This window comes from the organism of the source record quoted next, unplaced genomic scaffold (assembly GCF_019419815.1).
Source record: "Pyrus x bretschneideri cultivar Hongxiangsu unplaced genomic scaffold, Pyrus_bretschneideri_v1 Contig40, whole genome shotgun sequence".
In the NCBI taxonomy this organism is placed as follows: domain Eukaryota; kingdom Viridiplantae; phylum Streptophyta; class Magnoliopsida; order Rosales; family Rosaceae; genus Pyrus; species Pyrus x bretschneideri.
The window spans coordinates 141,272-165,717 of NW_025999724.1; the positions used below are offsets into that span (position 1 = coordinate 141,272).

The 24,446-nt window shown below is 36.7% G+C and overlaps 2 protein-coding genes and 1 pseudogene across 2 annotated transcripts; all 3 read right to left on the reverse strand.

Moving 5' to 3' along the window:
* Positions 1 to 469: 469 nt before the first annotated feature.
* LOC103934463 (pentatricopeptide repeat-containing protein At4g01570-like) lies at positions 470 to 24,046 on the reverse strand. Its single transcript, XM_048566219.1, is given in 5 exon segments — positions 470 to 1,402; positions 1,404 to 1,770; positions 1,773 to 2,575; positions 23,741 to 23,806; positions 23,907 to 24,046. Coding segments are annotated over 3 exon segments (1,392 nt in total). The 5' UTR covers positions 2,161 to 2,575; positions 23,741 to 23,806; positions 23,907 to 24,046; the 3' UTR covers positions 470 to 765.
* On the reverse strand, positions 10,972 to 14,168 carry LOC103934464 (probable LRR receptor-like serine/threonine-protein kinase At3g47570). Its single transcript, XM_048565929.1, has 2 exons — positions 11,471 to 14,168; positions 10,972 to 11,372 (listed from the first exon to the last, which is right to left on the reverse strand). The coding sequence occupies exons 1-2, from the start codon at positions 14,166 to 14,168 to the stop codon at positions 10,972 to 10,974; spliced, it is 3,099 nt and encodes a 1,032-aa protein (XP_048421886.1).
* LOC103934067 lies at positions 14,635 to 24,446 on the reverse strand (annotated as a pseudogene).

The window sequence follows — 24,446 nt, forward strand, 5'->3', positions numbered from 1 at the left end:
ATTAAAGGGTTAGGTAAGATTAGGAGAAAAGCCGAATCTGCTGGAAAATAGTATCAAAAGAAGTTTGCAGTTCTTGTGTACGCATGTAAGTTTCCAGTCTGCTACATAGTTCTGCTATTATACGGAAAGTTCTCACAATTTCAGTTGAAAATATGTCTGCTTTTTCTTCATGTTTAATTTTCTTAATAAAAGGTAGAATTGAAAGAAAGAATGAGGCAAGAAACATCTTTTAAGGATTCTTAGCTATAATTCATTTTTGAGAGACTTCTAGTTATTTAGATAGTTTACGACAAGGCTATAGATAAGAAGCATAGTAGTTTTACTTGGGTTGGGTTAGAAAACTGAGAAGGAAACGAAGTGAGAATCCAAGGCACAGTCTTCTTAATGGAAATAGTGAAAGCTACTACACGGTAGTAACTTTATCATTCAAATTTTTGCATAAATTACTACCAAAATCAAATAATCTACCTTCTAGCTTAATACACAGTAGTAATATTTCAGAGTTTTGGAAGAAAAACAAATATTCTTGTTACGTTACATTCTAACCGTTTAGTAGGTACTAGGTACTGACCTGGAGTTTCAGCTCTAGCAATTTGAATTACCCTGAGAAATGACCGAAGCTGAGCATGACATGATTATAGGTTGAAAAGGCACCTCAACACACGACTACACTTTTGGCCTTCAAATTTTCATTTACATTTATGAGCCGAAAGTCATAGAAGGTTGAACTACAGTTGAATTGAAGTGTACAAATTCTTATCAAGGTCAGTCATCCTTATTGCGCACCATGGATGCCTTCTGGTACCTCATTTTCTCAATCTCCTTGCACAGAAAATCTAAAGTCGTGTCAGTAACATGGTTCGGGTTGTAGCCTGCATCGAGCATCATTTTCAAAAACTTATATGCATCTTTTAGCCGACCTGCTTTGCTGTGAACTTCAATAAGTGTATTAAAAGTGACAACATCAGGATTTATTCCACTACTCTTCATCTGCTCAAAGAGCTTGTTTACTTCATCAATCCTGCTAGCCTTCCCTAGTGCATTAATCAAGGTGTTGTACATAACCACGTCAAGATAACCACCCTGCTTAATTAGCTTATCCAGGACAGAACTCGCTAGATCCGCTCTACCCATCTTCCCCAAGCCATGAATTATCACATTGTATGTAGCTATGTCTGTGGGGCAGACCTTTTCTCCCATTTCTTTGAGTACACCCCATGCCTCATTGAAGTAGACCTTCTTGACGAACGAACTCATCATGGAATTATAAGTATAACTCACAGGATTTTCACCAAGATCACTGAAAATCTCAAACAATTTGCATCCTATGCTCAGCTTTCCCTTGGCCAAGAATAAGGACAAAAAGGTATTAACCATGTCAATATCAAAAGTGCTTTCCCCTCACTTCAACTCTTTGCCCCCTGGACAATGAAAACAGCTGTGAGGAGTGGTCGGTGGACTTAAGTTGATTAGCCAATTGACCAATATGTGGAGATGATGACCACTGATCAGTATCGGTGGACAAATTCTTATCATCTTCTTTAACCCTGGCAGCCTCTGAATCTAGGTCTGCATCCATTGTTGATCTTGCAGACTTTATTAAACTCATAATCTCGCTCAAGTCGCCTTTACTTGGGAACAAAGGTGTATAATCCTTTCTATTTCTCCGTGGATTTTTCAGCAAAGCCTCCATATCAACCTTCCATTTAAGAACACTCGGCACTAGGTTACCATCTCTAATGTGCTTCATGAGCTTCTCTGTCCAATCCCCCGTCCTTCTTTATACAGCCCAATCACAACTGACGAAATAGTAACTAAATCAACAGTAAAGCCTCTCCCTTCCATTTCTTCCACCAATCCTAGTGCTTCCTCAAGCAGGCCCTCCTTCCAAAGTTGCAAAACCACAATGCTATATGTTACACCATCAACAAACTGACCCTTCTTCTTTAAGTCACAAAATAGTGTGTATGCAGCCTCTGCCCTTCCATTCCTGAACAAACCATCAATGAGAATATTATACGTCCACGTCGAGGCTCTCACCCCATTCTGAACCATTTTCTCAAATAACTGGCAGCCATCATTAACCTTCCTGGCCTTGAATAACCCATCTAGTAAAGAATTATAAGCAATGGTATTAGGGATATATCCATTGAGCTGCATTTCACTAAAAATCTTAGTGGCATCGTCTATTCGATAACACCTACAACACCCCTGAATAAGAATTCTATAGGTAATTGCGTCCAGCTAGTGGCCGGAGCCCTTCAATTCCTCCCATATAGTAAGTGCATCATTCACTTTCCCCACCAAGCAGAGCACATGAATGAGGCTATTATATGTAGACAAATCCGGCCCGATGTTATCCAAGATAGAGTCTTTCATCTCTCTGAACAGACTCAGACTAGTACCCAAATCACCCCAACACCCAAATGCATGATGCAAAAATATTATAGCCCCAAGTATCCATCTCAAACCTCTCACTCTCTCTAAGCTTATTAAAAACTTGCTTAAACTCAACAATCATGTCAGATTTTCTAAGAGCAACCAGCAACTCATAGCAGGCAATCGAATTCGGCACCTGGATCGAATCCCCTCCCTCCAGAAGCTTAAACAAAATGCACGTGGCCAAACCCACCTGGTTTTTCCTAACCAGAGCAACAAGAACAGAGTTATACATATCGGTGTTCAACCCAGCACCAACATCTTCCATAATATCCAAAATTTCAAGCGCGTAATCGAACTTACCGGACCGGATAAACGCGTCGAGCAGGGCTTTGAAGGTCTGGGAATCGACCACGACGCCGTCCTCCTTCATGGAGTGAAGCAATTGAGGGACCTCGTGGAGGAATCCCGCGCGGGAGGCGGTGCGGAGGATGTGGGAGTAGGTGCGCGCCGAGTGTTTGATGTTATGCGTGAGAGAGCACCATTTGAAGAAGTCGAGTTTTTTGGAGCGGTGGAGGGACTGGGCGCGGAGGATTTGGAAGAGGAGGGGCTCGGAGAGCGGAAGGGTGTGGGGGTCCGGGAGGTTGCGGGTGCCGGAGGTTGAGAGGGTCTTGGTGATGGCGGCCACCAGGAGTATGTCTCCCAGCTGGGAGGCGCCGTGATGGTGGTGCTCCTTGACCAGGAAAGGCCTTCCATGGCGCATTGCATTTCCAAAAACACACAGATTCTGAGATTTTGAGTTCGCAACTGAGAAGCAGATGCAGAAACTATATTAACTGGGAGGAGGATACTCTCCCTCCTAATTTTTCTTCCATCCCCCTTTCCTTTTTTATTTTATTTAAACGATTACAGTCTAACACATCAACATCATATATTGATTTTTTTTATAAAAACAATAACACAAAATATAATATGTAAGAGAAGAGAGAGGAACGGGATGGAAATAGGAAATGAGATATTTCTCCTCGTATGAACTGTTTGACAGGTGTTACTTGGAGTTGGGACTTGTTGGATACTCCTTTTCTCGTTGTTAGTCAGGCTCAGATTGTTATTTGGGCCTCTCCTCCTATTTCACCTAATATAATCCAAGTGTTGATAAATTCATCCTAGTATCTTATTTCCTCGCTCGCCTTTAATAAAAAGTTAAGCACTAACTTTATCCTTATGTAAAATGACATATAAAGACCAATGGAAAAAAAATGATTTGTATCAATTTTACTCACTGTCTTATCTCTGCATCCTCTCTCACTTCAAATTTGTATTGTTATGAATTATTTCTGATTTTATTTTGGTAATCGATTTTTAATTATTAGCCACAGTGGCTCTTATATCAATGTCATTGTTTTGTAATAAAAGTAACAAATTTTCACATTTAACCAACAAAACCTTTGAGGTAGGTTTTAATTTTTGGTTTGGTACAGTGCATTTGATTATGGTGTGGGATTTTTTTGAGTGGTGTAGATGTAGATGAAGGAGTGGGTATTTTGGGTCTGTCAAAACGAAATTGCATTTGGTGTTTGTTATCGTAAGAACGAATTGTGTGGCTGCATATTCGTTGTAGGTTTAGGTGTCATCATGTGGGGGAAATTGGGTTTCTATGTGCATACATGGGTGATTTATTAACGATTTGATTTAGCTATTTAGGTTGTTTGGATTTGATTTCGTGAGAGTCTTGAGGTTGTTGCTTTTTTTTTTTTTTTTTTTTTTTTTTTTTTTTGGTGTTTGTATTTTGTGTTCTTTGACATGGGGGTGGTCAAAGAGACAAGGGAGATTGACAGAGAAGAGGAGAAGGAGGGGTGGTTGTGGTTAGGGATCATTGTAGGTTCTAGAGTAAGACGCAACGGAGGGTGAAGGAAAGGAGTTCAATAGAGAATGAATTTGTTTATCCCTCATTTCAATCATATTTTTGAAATTTTGATCAGAATAAAAATTGGAAAGAAAGATCTTGGCGATTAGTGAAGGGTTAGCTGGGTTTATGAGCACTCTAATATTTATTCTTCTAAAGAATTTAAATATATATTAGAGGATATTTTTGAAAAAATAGTGGGTGAAAAAATAACATTTTAATTTTTAACTTTTTTTGTGGTCGATGAGATTATAATGTGGGTGGGGATAGGGATGGGCAAATACCCATTGGTTATGGGTAACCGCAATTATCCGCCCATTTAAATTTGATGATTATGGTTATGGGTAACCGTTTAGATAAATAAACGGTTATGAGTATAACCGTTTACCCGTGAAATTTAAATGGGCGGTTATAGGTATTATTCACTGTTATAAACGAGTACCTATTTAACCGTTTATTCTAATATATGTAAAACTAAAAAAAAAAAAAAAAATTAGTTTCTAACTAGGTTTAGTATCCCAAGATATATTTGGTTATAAAGGGCCATATAAAATATATGCCTCACTTGAGAGAAAAATATAATTGATAGAACGGGCTAATGTTTAATATATGTGATTGAATATGCTAAAGCATTAGAATGTTCGACAGTTTTGTTTTGGAGTCTTTTGGAGCTTTGACCAATTCAAGATAATGATTACCTTGAGCATTTAGAAACATGTTATTATCAGATGATGCGTACCTATATATATTATCAGAGTTGTTAGAGATTGAAGTGAAATGGGAGCCATGTATTATTTTGTTTATTTTCTTCACTAGTATCAAATAAGAGAAATGAACGTAGAGAGTGACAAATAAGGAAAATATGATTATTACTTTCTGCTTTTCATCTTTTTGTACTACCCATACGATACAAGCATACATCTCTTTTATTGCATGTAAAAGGCTTACACACCAAAACAATAAAAACCAAACTTCTACTATTTAAGCAATATAATTTTGACTTCTATTCTTCTACTTTCCACCCTTAGCCATATGTGGTTGTTTTCTTTATGTGGGCATTCACACCAATTTCACAACAGAAAACATTACTTGAGTATTTAGAGTCTCAACAAGTACTAATGTTAGTGGGAAACAATTCAAGAATTAATTACAAAAAACAAAAAGGCACAACTTTGTATTACTTGTAGGGCAAGTAACCCCATTATTTTTCATAAGAAAAGCACAAAGTACGGAGAAATATCATCATAGTAGTTCCCAAGCCTATCTTTTCTCTTTATGCAGCTGCACCCCTCTCTCTCTCCTTCAGTTAAATTAGGCTCCATTCGAATGCAATTGGTTTCTCTGCTAGATTGCCATGGATGAAGTATGATGTTTTATTTACCGCATCTAATGATCTTACTTATGGATTGCAGGAAGAAGTTATCAAGTTAAATGAACAATTTAGCCATTTGAAAAGTTTGGTAAGCATCTTATGCCTTGGTTTATGTTCAAGCTTGAGCTTCTTAGTTGGCTATCAATCACTTTATTTTCATTCATTTATTTGGGATGTGGTGGCACTGTTGATGCCATACCTCTCAATCCCAGGATTTTTCATTTATAACACTTAGATTTATTTTAATCTATTAGTTTATAAAGTTTCTACATAAAAAAGTGTTTGTGGTTTCAGACAACCAGTGGGGGAACCATCTTTACCAAATAAAAGAATCCAGTTCTGTATTTTCAACGTCTTAATCCTTTTCCTTTGTTAACTCTTCGTTTTGATTTTTTACTGAACTATATATTGCATCTTTATCTTGGGTAGATTTTTAAATACAATATTGGTGACACATACCATCTACAAATGAATGGTTTCTTATAGCACACATATCCATATATTGCCAATGTCACTTCATTGGTTCCTAGGTACTAGACCAGGAAGGATTAATAAGGATTCAATTCGTCCTAGCATTGGATTTTGTTTTCCACTTCATTGCATTTGAATATTAAGCTTTGTCCATAATTCGCTAAAAAAACATTGTCTATTATGTTTGTGTACAGATGGTTGAATTGAAGGCTTTATTCGAAGATTTCCTACAATCTCAACAATTGCAATTGGAGGAAACTACCGAATAAAATGGTAGTCAATGATGTTCTTTGTTATTCTATTTTCATATAAACAATACAAATTCTTTATTTCTCATATTCTGTAAATTTTTTAGTTTAATGAAATGTAACTAATTTGTTCAACATACTAATGTATATAACCTTTTGAATTTTAGGTAATTAATGTGATATGGTGATCATATTCGATTTGTGTTTGTTATGAGACAGTGGAGCTTTCTACATGTTTATACCCGCAACACCAGCTCACAAACAACCCTCGACCCTTCTTCCTTCATGCCAGACTTAGTTTTGACGAAAAAGCTCCTCCAGGAATCAATTTTCTCCCCCTCTTCCTTGCTGCTCAACAAAAGAAGGTTAGCACTCCTAATTTCTTTTAGGGTTATTTTTCTGCTATGACAATGTTTGGTTGGTGACTGAGAAACCTGAATAAAACTGTAATTTTTGTATTACTAAAGCATCTGCAATGTTTTTTCGGTCAAGCATGTTGGTTTGTTCTCAGAAATGCAACTTTTACTAAGTATTCTATGTTGCTGCACGGGGATCATATATACTACAAAACTAAACTAATATAAACTGAGATAATGCATTTTCTGACTTTGATAAGTTGTCGCATCATCCTAGGACTTAGTGTTTGGTGCCATTTTCATGGATTTGAGCCGTATTTCTATATCAACTATTCCTCCAGAATCGTCCCTGACAGTATATCTAGGTTTCATCGAATTCTTGAGGTAATTTTTTGATTTTATTTCTTGAACAGCTCGGATGTCTTTGTTTTTGTTAAGTTGCATTACTTTAATTCGTTATGTCTTTTCAGTTTCATTAACATTCGATAACATGCAGGAGCATGAATTACTTTCTTGAATGAAACGCCTACATGCATGCAGGGAAATGCCTTCTCTTCTCTTTGAAAGTTATTTAAATTTCATTTAATTTGTCATGCTAAATATCATATCAGCTCAGCCTACCCAAAAAAACAAAAAAAAAAAAAAAAAAAAAAACAAAGAAGGGAGGAGAAAAATTATGTGGCATGGTATGTGCATATGTCGTATTTTGCATAGGCTGATGTTGTTGTAGGAATGACTCTTTAGCTGAGTTGGTTGTAACATCTCCCTCAACGAGAGAGAACCAAACATAATTGATTCTTATCGTACAATGCAATTTTATAAGATTTCATGAGTGTTGAAGTTTGTCCTCATATTGTCAAAACTATTATGCATGTTACGAATGGTCTGATTCTTGCTTCGTGTTCATATGGGGTTTAGGGTTCAGTGTTCACATTCTTGCTTCGTGTGTTTTTAATCTTTTCTAACCAACTACTATGTTCTGATTCATTATCCTGTTAGTTCACTCTCTATATACTTTTGTGTAGCCATGGATAATGAAAAAGGAAATAGTTATTGGGAAAAAGAACTGCCACCAATTTAATCATGCCAAGGAAGTTGTTTTCTAAAATTAATTATGAACTTTATGTGCAACGTGGACAGTGTGTAGGTTATTATTTCTTTCTGCTCCTAACTTTCTTTCTACTACAATGTTTCCATCATGTGGCTTATACCTTATGATGTTTTATTCCTCTCGCAGCTTTGCATATCAATGTGTATTACACTGTCTACTACAATGTTTCCATCATGTAGATATGAGCGTCAGTTCCAACAATTTGATAAAGGATGGAGCGAGAGGAAGCGATGCTTTTTATGGTGGCGGAAGCTGCTCCTCCAGTGGCAAGATCGCGTGGGGTAGATTTTAACTATTGCTAAATAATGGTCAGTTGGTGGGACGATATTGACTTCACCAAGGGACATGGAAAGGAGACATGGTATCGTAAACATGAAGTACAACTTTTTTGTTACGTATTAGACCGAATTGGTTTGAGCATAATAGAGTTGATTGGTATGAGTATGAATGGTTTTAAAATTTTTGATGAAAATGTATTGTTTGAGACGTATGATGGCTATAAAGATAAACACTGGGTTTTAATAGAAAACGTAGATAATTCAAATTTCAGATTTATATTGGTGAATTTTATTTGAAAATTGGATTTATATTTGCAATTCACATTTATATTATAGTTTTCTTCGTAAGTGGTCTTCTCCAATTTTGAAACTACATAGTTGCATTCTAATTTCCATAGTTTATAATAGTTAACCAACTAAAAGTGCTTTCTTTTGATTATTGTCCATTATATTTTGGCCAATTGACATTCCTAAAAGATTTACTTAGGCGCACATCAAGTTTGTGTACTATACATGTACCTAAGATATAATGCTAGATATCTCTTTATAGTTGTCTCATATTCTATAAAAAGATTTAAAGTACCTCTCTCTCTCTCTCTGCATGAAAACTATGTATCCATTTCATCATGCATTTTTTAGTGAAGCTACTATGTTTTTGTAATTTTTTTTGACTGAGGAGGAGGACAGAGGCTAAACTACCTCAAATTTGTTCAAGAGGCTTCACAAACCTCTACTGTTATAGCTTCCATGCAAAATGTTCTGTGTTTGGTTGCTGCAAGTTTGTAATTTTGCTTGCTACTTGATTATAAAAATGTAAAACAAAATCTGTCCGTGATTACAAATTTGTATTATGAGTTTAGACGTTTTTCCAGTGTAAGGCATATCTTGCACATGCATGTAAATGGTACAAATTGTTTCTGATTTTGGACAGTGAGCTTTTGAGTTTTACAGTACTTGCAAGAGGACTCTGACTCAAATAAACAAATTTAGTGTTTGGGGATAGAGTTGGTTCTCTTTAATACATAATATAACCAAGGCCTAGAAATTTTTTCTTCAAGGAATATGCATATGTTTTTTTCGCATCTTGGCCTGCAGTTTATGTGAAGGGCATTAATGTGTGTTATCTACATAGGTGCATTTGAGGGTGTGATTCCGTTCTTACTGCCTTTTTAGCGCATCTTTCTATGCAAATTATTCTTGCATGTTGCAACTAATACATTCAATCCTCGCAGCGAAGCACGGACACATTTTCTAGTAAGAACTTTGTGAGGTAAATCATAAATATAGGGAGGTGATTTACTCTCTATTTCTAGCAATTAGATTGAATAAATGAAACAAAAACAACATACATGATTAAACAAACAGTGGGGTAGAGAAATAGAGGTAAATGGTAAAGCTAAGATGGATCCTGACGTCTATCATAATCCTCAGTTTTCTTCGCCTTCTTTCTCATGGCAGAATTCGCATACCAGTGGGGCATGGATTTGTCAGGAAATGGTCTTTATTTAGATAGATTGACGTGTTATATTGTTACGTACATTGTCAACCTAGACTAGTGATAATGCGCACTTTTTCTTTGATATGTGGGTCCAAAGTATATTGTCAACCTAGACCAGTGATAATGTGCATATATGTGAGTCCAAAATACATTACCAACGTAGATCAGTGATAATGTGCACTCTTTCTTTGATATGTGGGTCCATATTCGTAGTATAGAAATGTATTCATTTTCTCTGCATTGACTAGACCTATGATACTATTGGATGAAGGATTATTAGTTTTTATCATGTTGTGCCTTTGTCTATGCGGAACTGAGATTTCAAATTACAACATCACTAGAATACAAACCATAGTTGAACGTCATAAAATAAACAAGAAATAAAGACATTGAAAAATTTACGAGTTTCAGCAAAATCCTGCTTACGTCCCCAGAGAGATATTGCTCTTCACTACGAGAATAATAACAAATACAAAATACACTTGAGTTAAATCAACGTAAATCAAAACCGAAACCCTTGTACACCATCTCATAGTATTTCGCAAGAGCTCACCCAACCCCAAGATGCCACTCTTTTCTCTCTGATTTTCTCTCCGTGTTCCCCTTCGGATGCTTACCAAATGCACAAATATTGCATCTAGTTAAATGCATACATCAGCAACCCATTAAATTGACACCAACAACTAAGACCAATTGGCCTTTAGTTCACACGCCAAATTCAAACTCTTTGCTGTACGTAGTCTATAGCGTGGAATCCTTGAACGAAGACTACCACGCCACAACCGAAAACAAACGCATGGTCTTCAATTGTTGTCGTCAACGCATGACCCATAATTAATCACAACAATTAAGTCTGTACAAATGAATTGTTTTTTGGCATAAAAACTCTCTTTCAGCTTTCACCGTCATGTTCGGGATAAAATCTACGAAATGACCACTATTAGTTTTGTATCTAGTTATAGTTTCAACTGCAGAAGTAATAAACTACAAGGCAAAGGAACTTAAAAAAGACCTTGCAGGTGTCAAGACCAAATGGGTTTGCTCTAGAACATACAAGTTTTCCTTTAAAAAAAGAAATCGATAATATACAAATTATGAAATCTTGACATACGAATCTGATACTCGTTCCACATTCTGATAATATATACCACATGAAGTACAAGCTTGAATTCACCCTACACCAAATGCATCTAAGTATAACTCAACGGTGCGAAATAGTAAATGAACTGAACTTTGTCAGACAAGTTATCAACTATACTGTTTTTATTGATCAAGCAAATCGGAGAACTTCGACTTCCACATAAGGAAACAAGATTATTACGTACATGCCAATACTTAACAGTATGCTTATTCTAATCCAACATTTTATATGCTCGAAGTTTGTTTCTGATCCGACACATCTCAGCCATAGCATCAATGATGTCCGACCTTTCCCTAGGCATGTCTGCGGAGCATGCAACACCAACTCCTAAGACTGAAATCAAGCTCTCTTCAAATTTCATGCGAATTGTTGTGCTAGCCTCAGTTAGATGCTGATTTGCACACATCTCCCATTCCCCTTTTTCTTGAATAAGAATCGGATCCACAATATCTAACACCTGCTCAGGCAGTGCTGCCTTGACAAAGTTGTGAAGATTTGAAGATCCTTGAAACATGTCGTCGGTTGGCCTTTTTCCTGTAAACATTTCCAGCAGGAGGATGCCGTAACTATACACGTCACCTTGTGGCCACACTTCATGCCCCATACCATACTCTACATTTGTACAAATGTTTTTATTTTAATACGTTAAAAAAAATCTAAATTATAGATGAATACTGAAAAAAAGTGAAAAGAAAGTGAGTATGTTTTACCAGGAGGAGTATAACCGATTGTTCCTTTAACTCCGATGGAGCTTGACTGATTACCAAAACCATCTTCAAGAGTTCTTGGAAGGAATCTCGCCAACCCAAAGTCACCTACATGTCCAATCATATCATTGTCGAGAAGAACGTTGCCGGGTTTGAGGTCACAATGAACTATTGGCACTTGACACAGATGATGGAGATAATCCAATGCCATTGCAACATCTATCGCAATGTTCAACCTCTGCGAAAGAGTTAAGCTCCTTGGCCTCTGATCCGTATCAATACTTGTCTGAGCTGGATGCAACCATTCTTCTAAGCTCCCATTCACCATGAACTCGTAAATTAAGGCCTTGAAATCAGAACCACGATGGTCGAATCCGGAGCATGCAGAAAGTACCTTCACAAGGTTACGGTGTCTAATATTTTTCAGAGCCTCACACTCAGCCATGAAACTTTTGGAAGCTCCGTGTCGATCGTGGTTGAGTACCTTGATAGCAATTGTTGTTTCACCTTGATCAAGTAAACCTTTATAAACTGACCCAAAACTTCCCATACCAATCAAATTGGCAGAAGAGAATCCATCAGTAGCTTTAAGAAGACTTTGGTAAGCCACCTTAGGAATTTTTTCAGAATCACTCGAAGGATCCTCCTTTTTTTTACTCCGGAAGCAACAAAAGTACAAAACAGCAAATGAAAAAAAGGCTCCAGAAAGCCCAGAAAGGAGAGAGATTACCAGTTTCAAGGTTAGGCTCAACCCCCTTTTGCTGGAATGTCGAAATTCGCATTTTGGCAATTGAAACTCTGGTATGCCCCCACAGAGCTTTGTATTCCCTTGGATTGATGTGGCAGTTGCATTCCGAAAAACTCCTTCAATAGGTACTGCTCCCTCTAAATTGTTATAAGACAGATTCAAGGATTGCAGAAATGTAAAGTTCTCCAAGAATTTTGGAATTGTCCCTGACAAGTTGTTGCGAGCGAGAGATAAGGTTTCAATACCTCTTAGTGAGCTCAAATTTGATGGAATTGTCCCTTGGAAGAAATTTTCTTGCAAGTCAAGATACTGTATGGTTTTACAACTTCCAAGACTTGGAGGAATTTCACCAGACAACAGGTTTCCAGAAACATCAAAATGCTCTAGATTTATCAATTGTCCGACTTCCATGGGAAGAAAGCCAGTCAAATGATTTCGAGATAAATCCAAATGAACATATGAAGAAGACAGACGAATTAATTCTGGGGATATGATACCAGTGAAATTGTTACCACCAAGAGTTAAGTTCACCAAATTGGGACACTGAGACAAAGTTGAAGGGATGGTGCCCTGAAGGTTGTTATCCTCGAGATGCAGATGAGTTAGTCGACTTAAATTTCCAAAAGATGATGGAAGATTCCCAGTGAGAGAGTTGGTTTCCATATATACTTCATATAATTTGGGAAGCCTTCCTATTTCAGGGGGGATGAGACCTGAAAACTGGTTGCCAGACAGCCATATGCTTTCCAGGTTATGCAGATTCTCCATCGCATTCGGGATATTACCAAATATACTATTATAGCCTACGTAGAAGTATACAAGTGAATAAGACAGGTTGGCCACGCATTGAGGCAACGTACCACCAAAGTTGTTTGAATTAATTTCCAAGTATTGTAAACCGGTGGCATTAGTCAGATCGCAAAGAAAGCTCAAATCATCACCAGTTCCCCCACTTCCAAGATGGTTCGAAGCAATAGTAAACCGCCCAAGATTGTGTAAGTTTTTCAAAGAGGGGACTTCTCCGCGCAGTTGGTTTTTGTGTATTGCTAGTTCAAACAGATTTGAGGCATTAGATATTGAAACAGGTATAATTCCACTAAACTGGTTATAACTGATGGCAAATGTTTGGAGACTTGGACAGGAATTGCCCAAGTTTGAAGGAAAAGTGCCTTGGAGGTTGTAATTAAGTCCCACAGCAAAGGTTTCAAGAGAAGAGACATTGAAAACTGAGGAAGGGATCGTACCAGACAAGTCATTTCCATCCAATGCAAGAAAATTAAAATTCGTCAGTCGACCAAAGATATCTGGAATTATGCCACCTAAATTATTGCTAGATGCACTAAATATGTTAAGAGATGATAAGTTGGCAAAAGAGAAAGGGATGATTCCTGTAAGATGGTTAAAGTTAATACGGAAATCTTTTAGCTTTGACAAGGTGCCAAGCTCCTTAGGGATACTACCTTCTAACAAATTACCGCCAATATATATGGAGTTGAGTTCAGAGCAACCTGATAAATTAGCGGGAATTTTCCCACTCAGTGAATTATTTCGCAATCCCAAACGTTGCAACCTGTGTAGACGGCCAATTTCTGAAGGGATTTCATCGCTAAAGCTGTTGTTTGAGAGACTTAACACTCTGAGGAAACTCAAATTTCCAACATGTGGCGATATGGAGCCTCCAAGCTTCAAGGACCCCAGCATCAATGTTGTGACCCTCTTGTGGCGGTGACCGCAGGTAACGCCGCGCCATTGGCAAAAGTGGATGGTTTCGTTCCATGAAGTCATGACTCCAAAGGGGTCTCTGGTTATACAAGCCTTGAATTCGAGCAAGGCCAGTTTATCCGTCTCGTTTGATCCGGCGAGGGCCAAACTAAGAAATGAGTTCAGAACAAATGCATGCATGCAGAAATTTGAGAAGAAGAGAAGTGGTGAAATGAACTTGTAAATCCCCATGGTATCAGTTTACCGTGGAACTTTAGTTTGGGTAAGCTGCGTTTGTCTAGCAGCTTGAGCAGAACCCAATTTATAAGAATTCTTGTGAGGTAAATATAGGGAGGTGATTCACCCTTTATATAGAGCAACGATGGATCTCAACATCTTTCATAATCCTAACAGTTTTCTTCACCCTTTCTCACGGCAGAATCTTGTATATCAGTGGGGCATAGATTTGTAGGGAAATCATCTTTATTTAGATGGCCTGACACGTTATATTGTCAAGTACGTTGTCAAACTAGACATGTGATAGTGTGCACTTTTTATTTGATATGTGGTCCAAATTGATAGTCTTCCAACGAAATAGTACTTGTTTGTTCATACTATACAAACTAGCCTCCCTGCACCCACTCACGCGCATGCGGAAGGCTCTTTTATACTTACAACGTTCTACACACGACTTATCCAATTTAAATGTACATCTACATAGATTTGAAAAGTGAATTAAATATCAAAAGAATGAATGTAACCTTATCATATTTTTTATGGAAGCAAAATATCTTTGTACACAACATGGTTAGTGCAAAACTCAATTTCACAAGAAACTGTTTTCTCATCAGTTCAAATGGGAGTCCAGCGCTTTCTGTGGTCTTTAAATAGATTCTCGATAAAAACACTCTAGTTCCAGAAAATTGGCCAAATAAGATTTCAGCATCAATTAGACTATTATAAGCTCCATGGTAAACTAGTCTTGTACCTTTTATTTTGTATTGGGATAAGGGTTATACTAAACAATGTTTTCACCAAAATTTAATGAGAAACAGACCAGAATAGAAGTTTAACATGAGAGTCTACCTCTAAAATGATAATCCTACCATTCCCTGCATACTTGATGTCTTTTAAGTCCACCTGCTAGATGAAAAAAAATACACAAAACTGGTAACACAATTTGAACAAAAAGAGAGTACTCAAACATGGAAAAATTCAATTTCATGTGAAAAAACTATGTTCTAATTTCAGGGCTTGACAATGGAGTATTGGAATTTGCATTTCATTCAAATAAGTAATGATAAAGCAGAAAGGTAACATAATCTATGTCAATTTAATTATCCATCCAAAAAGACAAAATCTATATCGATTTAATTATCCATCCAAAAAGACATTTGAACGAAGAATATTTTTAAGGATCCAAACAGCCATTAAACAAAACAATTAAAAGTAAAAACAGCAAAGCATTCGTTGAAGAGATATATATATATATGTATATAACGTATTTGGTTCTTTATACCTAAAAGAAAAACATTGGCTTCGTTGTATGCACTGAGTATGCATAAGTGTCGGAAATTTACAATCTATACAGACTCAAAAGACATTTAAAGAAAAAGTAATAAGAAAAATAAGTAGTGGTTTTACCTATACTTCATGTGTGGACTCCAATTTCCAATCACAACTCAAAATTCAAGAGGCCTATAAATCAAACATATAGGAAAAGATTAGTAAAAAGAAAAAGAAAAACAACTAAAGTCAAAATAACATCTAACAAATCATTTAGAACCATGACAAAAAACAATTTTTGCATAAAGTAATTTAACGGAATTCCATCAGGTCATGCATATATACAACGTACCCAATTAGATAAGTAGCACATCAAAACTCTGCATAAAACTTTGCATAAAATTAAAGGAATAGAAAAACAAAAATTTGGCACATACCATTTTTTTGGTCTTAACCAACCTCATTCAAGAATCTTCATTAAACCCTAAACATCAATAGAAATCGAGGATCAGAAAGAATTAGACAAAATCACATATTTCAAATCAAAGATCAAAGCCGCCCAAATACCAAACTATCCATTAAAATGACTGAAAACTTAAAAATTAGATGTGTTAAGAAAAAACCTTATCGTAGGTCGAGCACCAGCTTCGAGGAACAAGAATCGAGACTCTAGTCTCCTTTCATTCATCGAGATCTTCTTCACCATTGATACTCGACATTGGTTCTACTCAATTGTAGACTTCAGCAAAGGACTGAAGTAGCTGGACATTCACTCCATCCAAAGATAAAATAAAACATCAACATCACACTACGAAATTTGAAGTTGAATTAAATCTCTAGATTGATCGACAATTGTAGCTAAATTTTTTACAAAAACCCAATTTTGAATACAAAATTCTAAAATTCGAAACAATCCACAAAAAGGTGTACTATAACATTGATCAATCTAAATAGAACTACGTTAGCAAAGCAGACAATTGTATTCCCTCTAGGAATATTCTTCTTTTGTTACTTTACAAAGCTAATTTGTTTCAAAAGATTGAAAGCAAGTGGTTTTCATTTTTGAAATCCCACAACTTGAGTAGATTAAAGAGACAGTTTCTTCAATTGTTTTGACGTGATCTAATGGTTAAAACTATGTAAATCACCTAGATATCAATAAATAAAAAGTACATGGAAACTTAGAACTTACTTGAGCAGATAATGTTTTTAAGAGCAGTAAAAGTTTTGTTGGATTGAATTGGTTGTGAAGAGGTATTTCCTCGCTGGACAAAGCTATTTCCTTGCATGTTAAAATTATTAGGCTAACTTAGATTTACAATATTTGAGAATTGCATTTATACATAAATAATTACACAGAGATAAAAATAAAAAGAATAAAGGAAGATAGAAAACGGGGAACTGCATGTATAGTATGCTTTTAGTGTCAAATATGACAGTAATGTTGTTAGAAGGCGAGCCAATTTCTTATCACTTTGTAATACCTGGTGAGCAGGAACTTGCAGGTGAGCTTGAGGTTAAGGTAGTTTTGAAATAAAGAAGGCTAAGAATGATAACGACACCTGAATAACTGCAAGGAAACTGAAATCCCATTACTTTCATCGCAAGGGTTTTTAGGGTGAACCTTATAGAAATGATGTTTTGAATTTCATTTTGTGAACCCAACTAAAGGAAAATTGTGATAAAGTATGCTCTTGAAAATTCTTTCTATTTCAAAATAACATCTATATAGATAAACAAAAAACCAAAATGAAATAGCAATTAGGCAAGAACCAAAAGAATGAAAACAAAAATGTGCAACCATAAGAGAAATAACAAAGGTGGATAACATAAGAGTGTTCTTTCTTTAGCTATATTGTGAAGAAGCATTAAAAATTACAAAAAGAACGAAGCAGCACAATAAAATATAACATATAAAGTATTTAACACTATTAAACATGAAATACCATAATTTAGGGAACTAATAAGGCTTAGAAAAATTGATCCATATGCTTTGTATATATTTTCGTCATCATAAATCCACTGCAAAACAAAATTGTACGCTAAGCTAATTATAATTGTTGTAGTACACACAGTTTGGTGTAGAGCAGTTTGATATATGACTAAAATTCACATAAAATTCGATATCCATGTAAAGAGTTCACGTTTGCAGAAGCAGAACCTCAAAAATAACTAACCTCATCGACAACCCTTCCATTTGAAAGATCAAAGGCTGCATCATTCAGGTTCAGACATGCCCAAAACACAATTTCAAAAACTCTGCCATCTCAAAAGTCACATTATCTATCAAATTCAACAACTGGGTAATCCACACAGATTGAAGAAACCCTACTCACATCGAGATGGAGATCTTTCGGAAGCAACAGAGAGTAGTCCTGTGGAAGATCAAAGCTGTTCTGTACAGGAAATAAAATAAAATTGAAAAAAATCAAAACTGCATCATTCAGCTTCACACATGCCAAAACAGAATTTCAAAAGCCCTACTCACATCGAGAACATTCTAAAATGCATATATTTTGCTACTCATACATTAGTTTCTAGGTGATTCGCGCACCACCATATCTTTGATTGCGTGCCTGAAAACAAAAACAAAAACCCAATTCATAAAATCGGAAAATTAAAGAGTTCATAGCACTTGGGAATAGCAAAGCTGTTCAAAACCCACAAACCTAATAGTTATTCTACATATACACAAAATCTGTTTAGTAATAAAAGCATTAAGAAACTAATGTAATTTTCAGCTTCTAACTCATTCAATTGATCGACATATTGATGGAACTAATGTAATTTTCAGTTTCTAACTAATTCATTTGATCAATATCATCCGAGTCAGAAAAGATAGAACACAAAAATGATTAGGATAAATAGGAAAATGATTAGGATACATAAATAGACAAAGGACTATCACAGCAAAACCAATTAGTTGGTGAAAAGTGACCAAGGAATTAGGACATAAAATGCCTATTAAAAAATATTCATAAGAGAAAAACAAAGAAACCGACTACCGTAAACAATTAAAATTGAGAAGAAAAGAGTAATACAACATATCACAAATGGGAAAGGACTTACCTTTACTTCGTCAATTATGGCCAAACAAAAACCCTAAACTGTTCCTTGTCTCTCAACTGTGGACTGGAAGTCTGAATGCATAAAAATCAAAACCAAAATTGAAATTCTAACCAACCCAATAATTTTTTACTTAAAATACAATTATTTTGGGAAAGCAATTGACTGAATGGGCTACAATGTAACTAAAGTACCGTAAGTAATTAAAAATGACACTTAGCCAAATTTATATGCACCCAAATGAGGGGGAAAGAAGAAAGAGAAAAACTTTAAGATACAGGGGCAATGGGGTTTGCAGATCATGAGCATTAATCAATGGAAAATGGCGTTGTTACATGAAATCAATTGTTGGAATTAAGAATATCTGGACATTGAATGTAATGAAATTGCAATTAACAGGAACACACCTGCATAGCCTTCGCTTGCATCTTGACATGCAGCTGCAAAAATCCGAACACCAACGTTTCCTTTTCCTGAAAGCCAAAAAGACTGAAATCAGACAGCATCTGAGCACACAACCCCCCAAAAATTACAAAATAAAAGCAATTGGGGAAATGCTAATAGATTCATTTTCCAACCCTTATATCTATTTCCCCACATAACCAAAAACAAAAGGTTAGTTTTCTCCTCTCCGAAGCAAAAGGAAAGAAAGAAAGGAAGAGCAAAATAAAAGAAAAGGGGCACTCTAAACCTGGTCGCCAAGCATGATAAGTACACCTACTGCAAAAACCATTTGTCAGATCATAAATTTGATAATGCTCAATTGTTGCATTCTACCACACTTCCTGAAATGACCACAGAATGCAACAACTCAGCATTATCAAAATTAACAAATCAATAGGCAATAAGCATACAATCTATGTGCCAAGTATATAAGAACAACAACAATTCAGCCAAAGAAGCAGACATCATATAGCATTTGAAATCTTTAAAGAGCTTGGAACTACTTCTAACTTTATTTATTTATTTTTTTTTTTTTTGGGGTTCAATTCTAACATCTTTAATTTAGAGCTTTGCTTCATGCGCACCTAAACGAACCAATTAGCAAATAAATTAATTGCATATTTCATCATCACCCAGATACACATTATCAAGAAATATAAAAAATTGCATGTTCTCTTTCCTCAAATTAAGCGGTAAACGAAAATTACATAAAAACCAAAAGTTAAACAAAAGGAGCATCTGCAATTTATTCCACCCCTAAATACCAATTACATGAACTTCATATCCTACAATGTGATCCACCTCTCTAAAATTTCCTTAACCCTAAATTTTTACCAGAAATTTTGAAACACACAAATCTGAATTTCTCAATTAAAGATTAAAAACAAAAAACAAAAAACAAAGCAAAAATCTAAAAACACATATCAAAAAACAACGGCAGTACCTCTGAAACTCTAGAATTATAGTTCACCTTGATTGCAATCGTCGAAGAGAAATCAGGGTCCAAATTTCTGTCACCCATTTGCAAATCCAAATTTACATTCTTCAACAGCCAGAACACAATAAACCAAAACTGAAATAGAAAAACTCACTAAAAAAAAAATCTTCTATAAATATAATAAAAAAATAAAGCAAAAGTAAAAATCTCATATCTGGGAGACTCATCTGCAAGACAGAGAACGAAAGGTAAAAGAAAGAAGATGTTGTGAAAAACATTTGAGTGACAGAGCACGAAGTGGAAAGCAAGAGAGGAAAAAATTTGAGAAACAGAAAAGTGATAACAAAATAGATAGCCCAGTGATCGAAACCAATTTTACGAATTTCGAAAAAACGCTCAAACGTCATGGTGGCAGCGGCAGCACTGCCTGAAGTATCGCTACTGGTCAAAGCAGCAGCAGAAGAAGAAGATGAGGAGGAAAAAGATGGATGTTCATAATCGAAGAATTCAAAGGGATTTACCCTTTGAATTCTTCGGCTTTCAGATGGAGTTTGCTTGTGTGTGGGCCTGCTACTTCGTTTGCAGGCATGATGTTTCCATAGAATTTCTGTCAGGTTTACCTAGAGAGCAATGCGAGAGAGAAAGCTCTCCAAATTTTGTGAACTCGAGGCATGAGTTTGATTTTTTACAAAAATGGAGGCCATCGTAAAGAACTCTCGGCTCACTCCTTGTATGAGTTCTAACCTACAAGGAAAAAGAACAAAAGTAAGCCTTCTGTATCATGGTTTCCCCTATCCTTTGAATCTAATCCTGATGCTCTGATATTTCATAGATAAGACCTTGCAGGAGTCAAGACCAAATGGGTTTGCTCTAGAACATACAAGTTTTCCTTTCTAAAAGGAAATCAATAAGAGACAAAATTATCGAAATCTTACATGAGAATCTGATATGTGTCCCAGATTCTGATAACATATAATGCAAGGAGTACAAGCTTGAATTCACCCTATGCCAAATTCGTTTTGCTTTTGGATTCCAATTACTACAATTTTTCCATCTTCCGAGTGTAAGCAAAAACAGAATGAATCCGGATTGAAGAAACCTAACTATCATATGGAGAACTTTAATAGCATCATCGTTTAGAGTTCCAATGGCTGCACCATGCCCGGTTTTACCTCTTCTCCTTTCTTAATTTCAGAGTTTGTCACCCCAAATAATTGCTTTTTAGAGGAAAATAATTTATAAACTACTATGAAGTAACCATAGGACGTACATAAATGGTTGAGATTAAAAGGTTAGGTAAGATTAGGAGAAAAGCCGAATCTGCTGAAAATAGTATCCAAAGAAGTTTGCAGTTTTTGTGTACAAATTTAAGTTTCCAGTCTGCAACATAGTTCTGCTATTATACGGAAAGTTCTTACAATTTCAGTTGAAAATATGTCTGCTTTTTCTTCATGTTTCATTTAAAATTTTTTTTTTTAATAAAAGGTAGAATCGAAAGCGAGAATGAGGCAAGAAACATCTTTGAAGGATTCTTAGCTATAATTCATTTTATTGAGAGACTTCTAGTTATTTAGATAGTTTATGACAAGGCTATAGATAAGAAGCATTGTAGTTTTAATTGGGTTGGGTTAGAAAACTGAGAAGGAAACGAAGTGAGAATCCAAGGAACGCTCTTCTTAATGGAAATAGTGAAAGCAGGATGCATCAACATAAAAGAAGAAAACTAATACACAGTAGTAACATGATCATTCAAATTCTTGCATAAATCACTACCAGAATCAAATAAACTACCTTCTTGCTTAACAAAGCTCAATTATATTTCAGAGTTTTGGAAGAAAAACAAATATTCTAGTTACATTACATTCTAACCGTTTAGTAGGTACTGACCTGAAGTTTCACCTCTAGCAATTTTAACATTTAACATGACCAAAGCGGAGCATGACATGATTATAGGTCGAAAACACACCTCAACACACGACTACACTTTTGGCCTTCAAATTTTCATTAACATTTATGAGCCGAAAGTCACAGCAGGTTGAACTACAGTTGAATTGAAGTGTACAAATTCTTTTCAAGGCCAGTCATCCTTATTGCGCACCATGGATGCCTTCTGGTACCTCATTTTCTCAATCTCCTTGCCAAGAAAATCTAAAGTTGTGTCAGTAACATGGTTCGGGGTGCAGCCTGCATCGAGTATCATTTTCAAAAACTTATATGCATCTTTTAGCCGACCTGCTTTGCTATGAACTTCAATAAGTGTATTAACAGTGACAACATCAGGATTTATTCCACTACTCTTCATCTGCTCAAAGAGCTTGTTTACTTCAGCAATCCTGCTAGCCTTCCCTAGTGCATTAATCAAGGTGTTGTACATAACCACGTCAAGATAACCACCCTGCTTAATTAGCTTATCCAGGACAGAACTCCCTAGATCCGCTCTACCCAACTTCCCCAAGCCTTGAATTATCACATTGTATGTAGCCATGTCGGTGGGGCAGAACTTTTCTCCCATTTCATTGAGTACACCCCATGCCTCATTGAAGTAGCCCTTCTTGACGAACGAACTCATCATAGAATTATAAGTATAACTCATGGGGTTTGCACCAAGATCACTGAAAATCTCAAACAATTTGCATGCTATTCTCAGCTTTCCCTTGGCCAAGAATAAGGACAAAAAGGTATTAACCATGTCAATATCAAAAGTGCTTTCCCCATTCGCTTGAACTCTTTGCCCCCTGGACAATGAAAACAGCTGTGAGGAGTGGTTGGTAGACTTAAGTTGATTAGCCAATTGATCCATATGTGGAGATGATGACCACTGATCAGTATCGGTGGACAAATTCTTATCATCTTCTTTAACCCTGGCAGCCTCTGAATCTAGGTCTGCATCCATTGTTGATTCAGCAGACTTTATTAAACTCGTAATCTCGCTCAAGTCGCCTTTAATTGGGAACAATGGTGTAATATCCCTTCTATTTCTCTGCAGATTTTTCAGTGAAGCCTCCATATCAACCTTCCATTTAAGAACACTCGGCACTAGGTTACCATCTCTAATGTGCTTCATGAGCTTGTCCGTCCAATCCCACCAACCTTCTTTATACAGCCCAATCACAAGTGACAATACAGTAATTAAATTAACAGTAAAGCCTCTCCTTTCCATTTCTTCCACCAATCCTAGTGCTTCCTCAAGCAGACTGTCCTTACAAAGTTGCAAAACCACAATGCTATATGTTACACCATCAACAAACTGACCCTTCTTCTTTAAGTCACAAAATAGTGTGTACGCAGCCTCTGCCCTTCCATTCCTGAACAAACCATCCATGAGAATATTATACGGCCACCTCAAGACTCTCACCCCATTCTGAACCATTTTCTCAAATAACTGGTAGCCATCAACCTTCCTAGCCTTGAATAACCCATCTAGTAGAAAGTTATAAACAATGGTATCCAGGATATATCCATTAAGCTGCATTTCACTAACAATCTTTGTGGCATCGTCTATTCGATAACTCTTACAACACCCCTGAATAAGAGAATTCTATAGGTAATTGCGTCCGGCTCATGGCCGGAGCTCTTCAATTCCTCCCACACAGTAATTGCATCATTCACCTTCCCCACAAACCAGAGCCCATGAACGAGGCTATTATATGTAGACAAATCCGGCCCGACATAATCCAAGTTAGAGTCTTCATCCCTCTGAACAGACTCAGACTACCCAAATCACCCCAACACCCAAATGCATGAATGTAAATATTATACCACCAAGTACCCATCTCAAACCCCTCGCTCTCTCTAAGCTTATTAAAAACTTGCTTAAACTCAACCCTCACTTCAGATTTTCTAAGAGCAACCAGCAACTCATTGCAGGCACCTGGGTCGAATCCCCCCCTCCAGAAGCTTAAACAAAATGGCCATGGGCAAACCCACCCGGTTTTTCCTAACCAGAGCAACAAGAACCGAGTTATACATATCGGTGTTCAACCCAGCACCAACATCTTCCATAATATCCAAAATTTCAAGCGCGTAATCGAACTTACCGGACCGGATAAACGCGTCGAGCAGGGCTTTGAAGGTCTGGGAATCGACCACGACGCCGTCCTCCTTCATGGAGTGAAGCAATTGAGGGACCTCGTGGAGGAATCCCGAGCGGGAGGCGGTGCGGAGGATGTGGGAGTAGGTGCGCGCCGAGTGTTTGATGTTATGCGTGAGAGAGCACCATTTGAAAAAGTCGAGTTTTTTGGAAGGGGTGGAGGGACTGGGCGCGGAGGATTTGGAAGAGGATGGGCTCGGAGAGCGGAAGGGTGTGGGGGTCCGGGAGGTTGCGGGTGCCGGAGGTTGAGAGGGCTTGGTGATGGTGGCCAGTATGTCTCCCAGCTGGGAGGCGCCGTCGTGGTGGTGGTCTTTGACCAGAAAGGGCCTTCCATGGTGCATTGCATTTCCAAAAACACACAGATTCTGAGATCTTGAGTTCACAAATGAGAAGCAGATGCAGAAACTATATTCACGGGGAGGAGGATTCTCTCCCTCCTAATTTTTCTTTTCTTCCTTCCCTCTCCTCTTTTATTTGAATGATTACG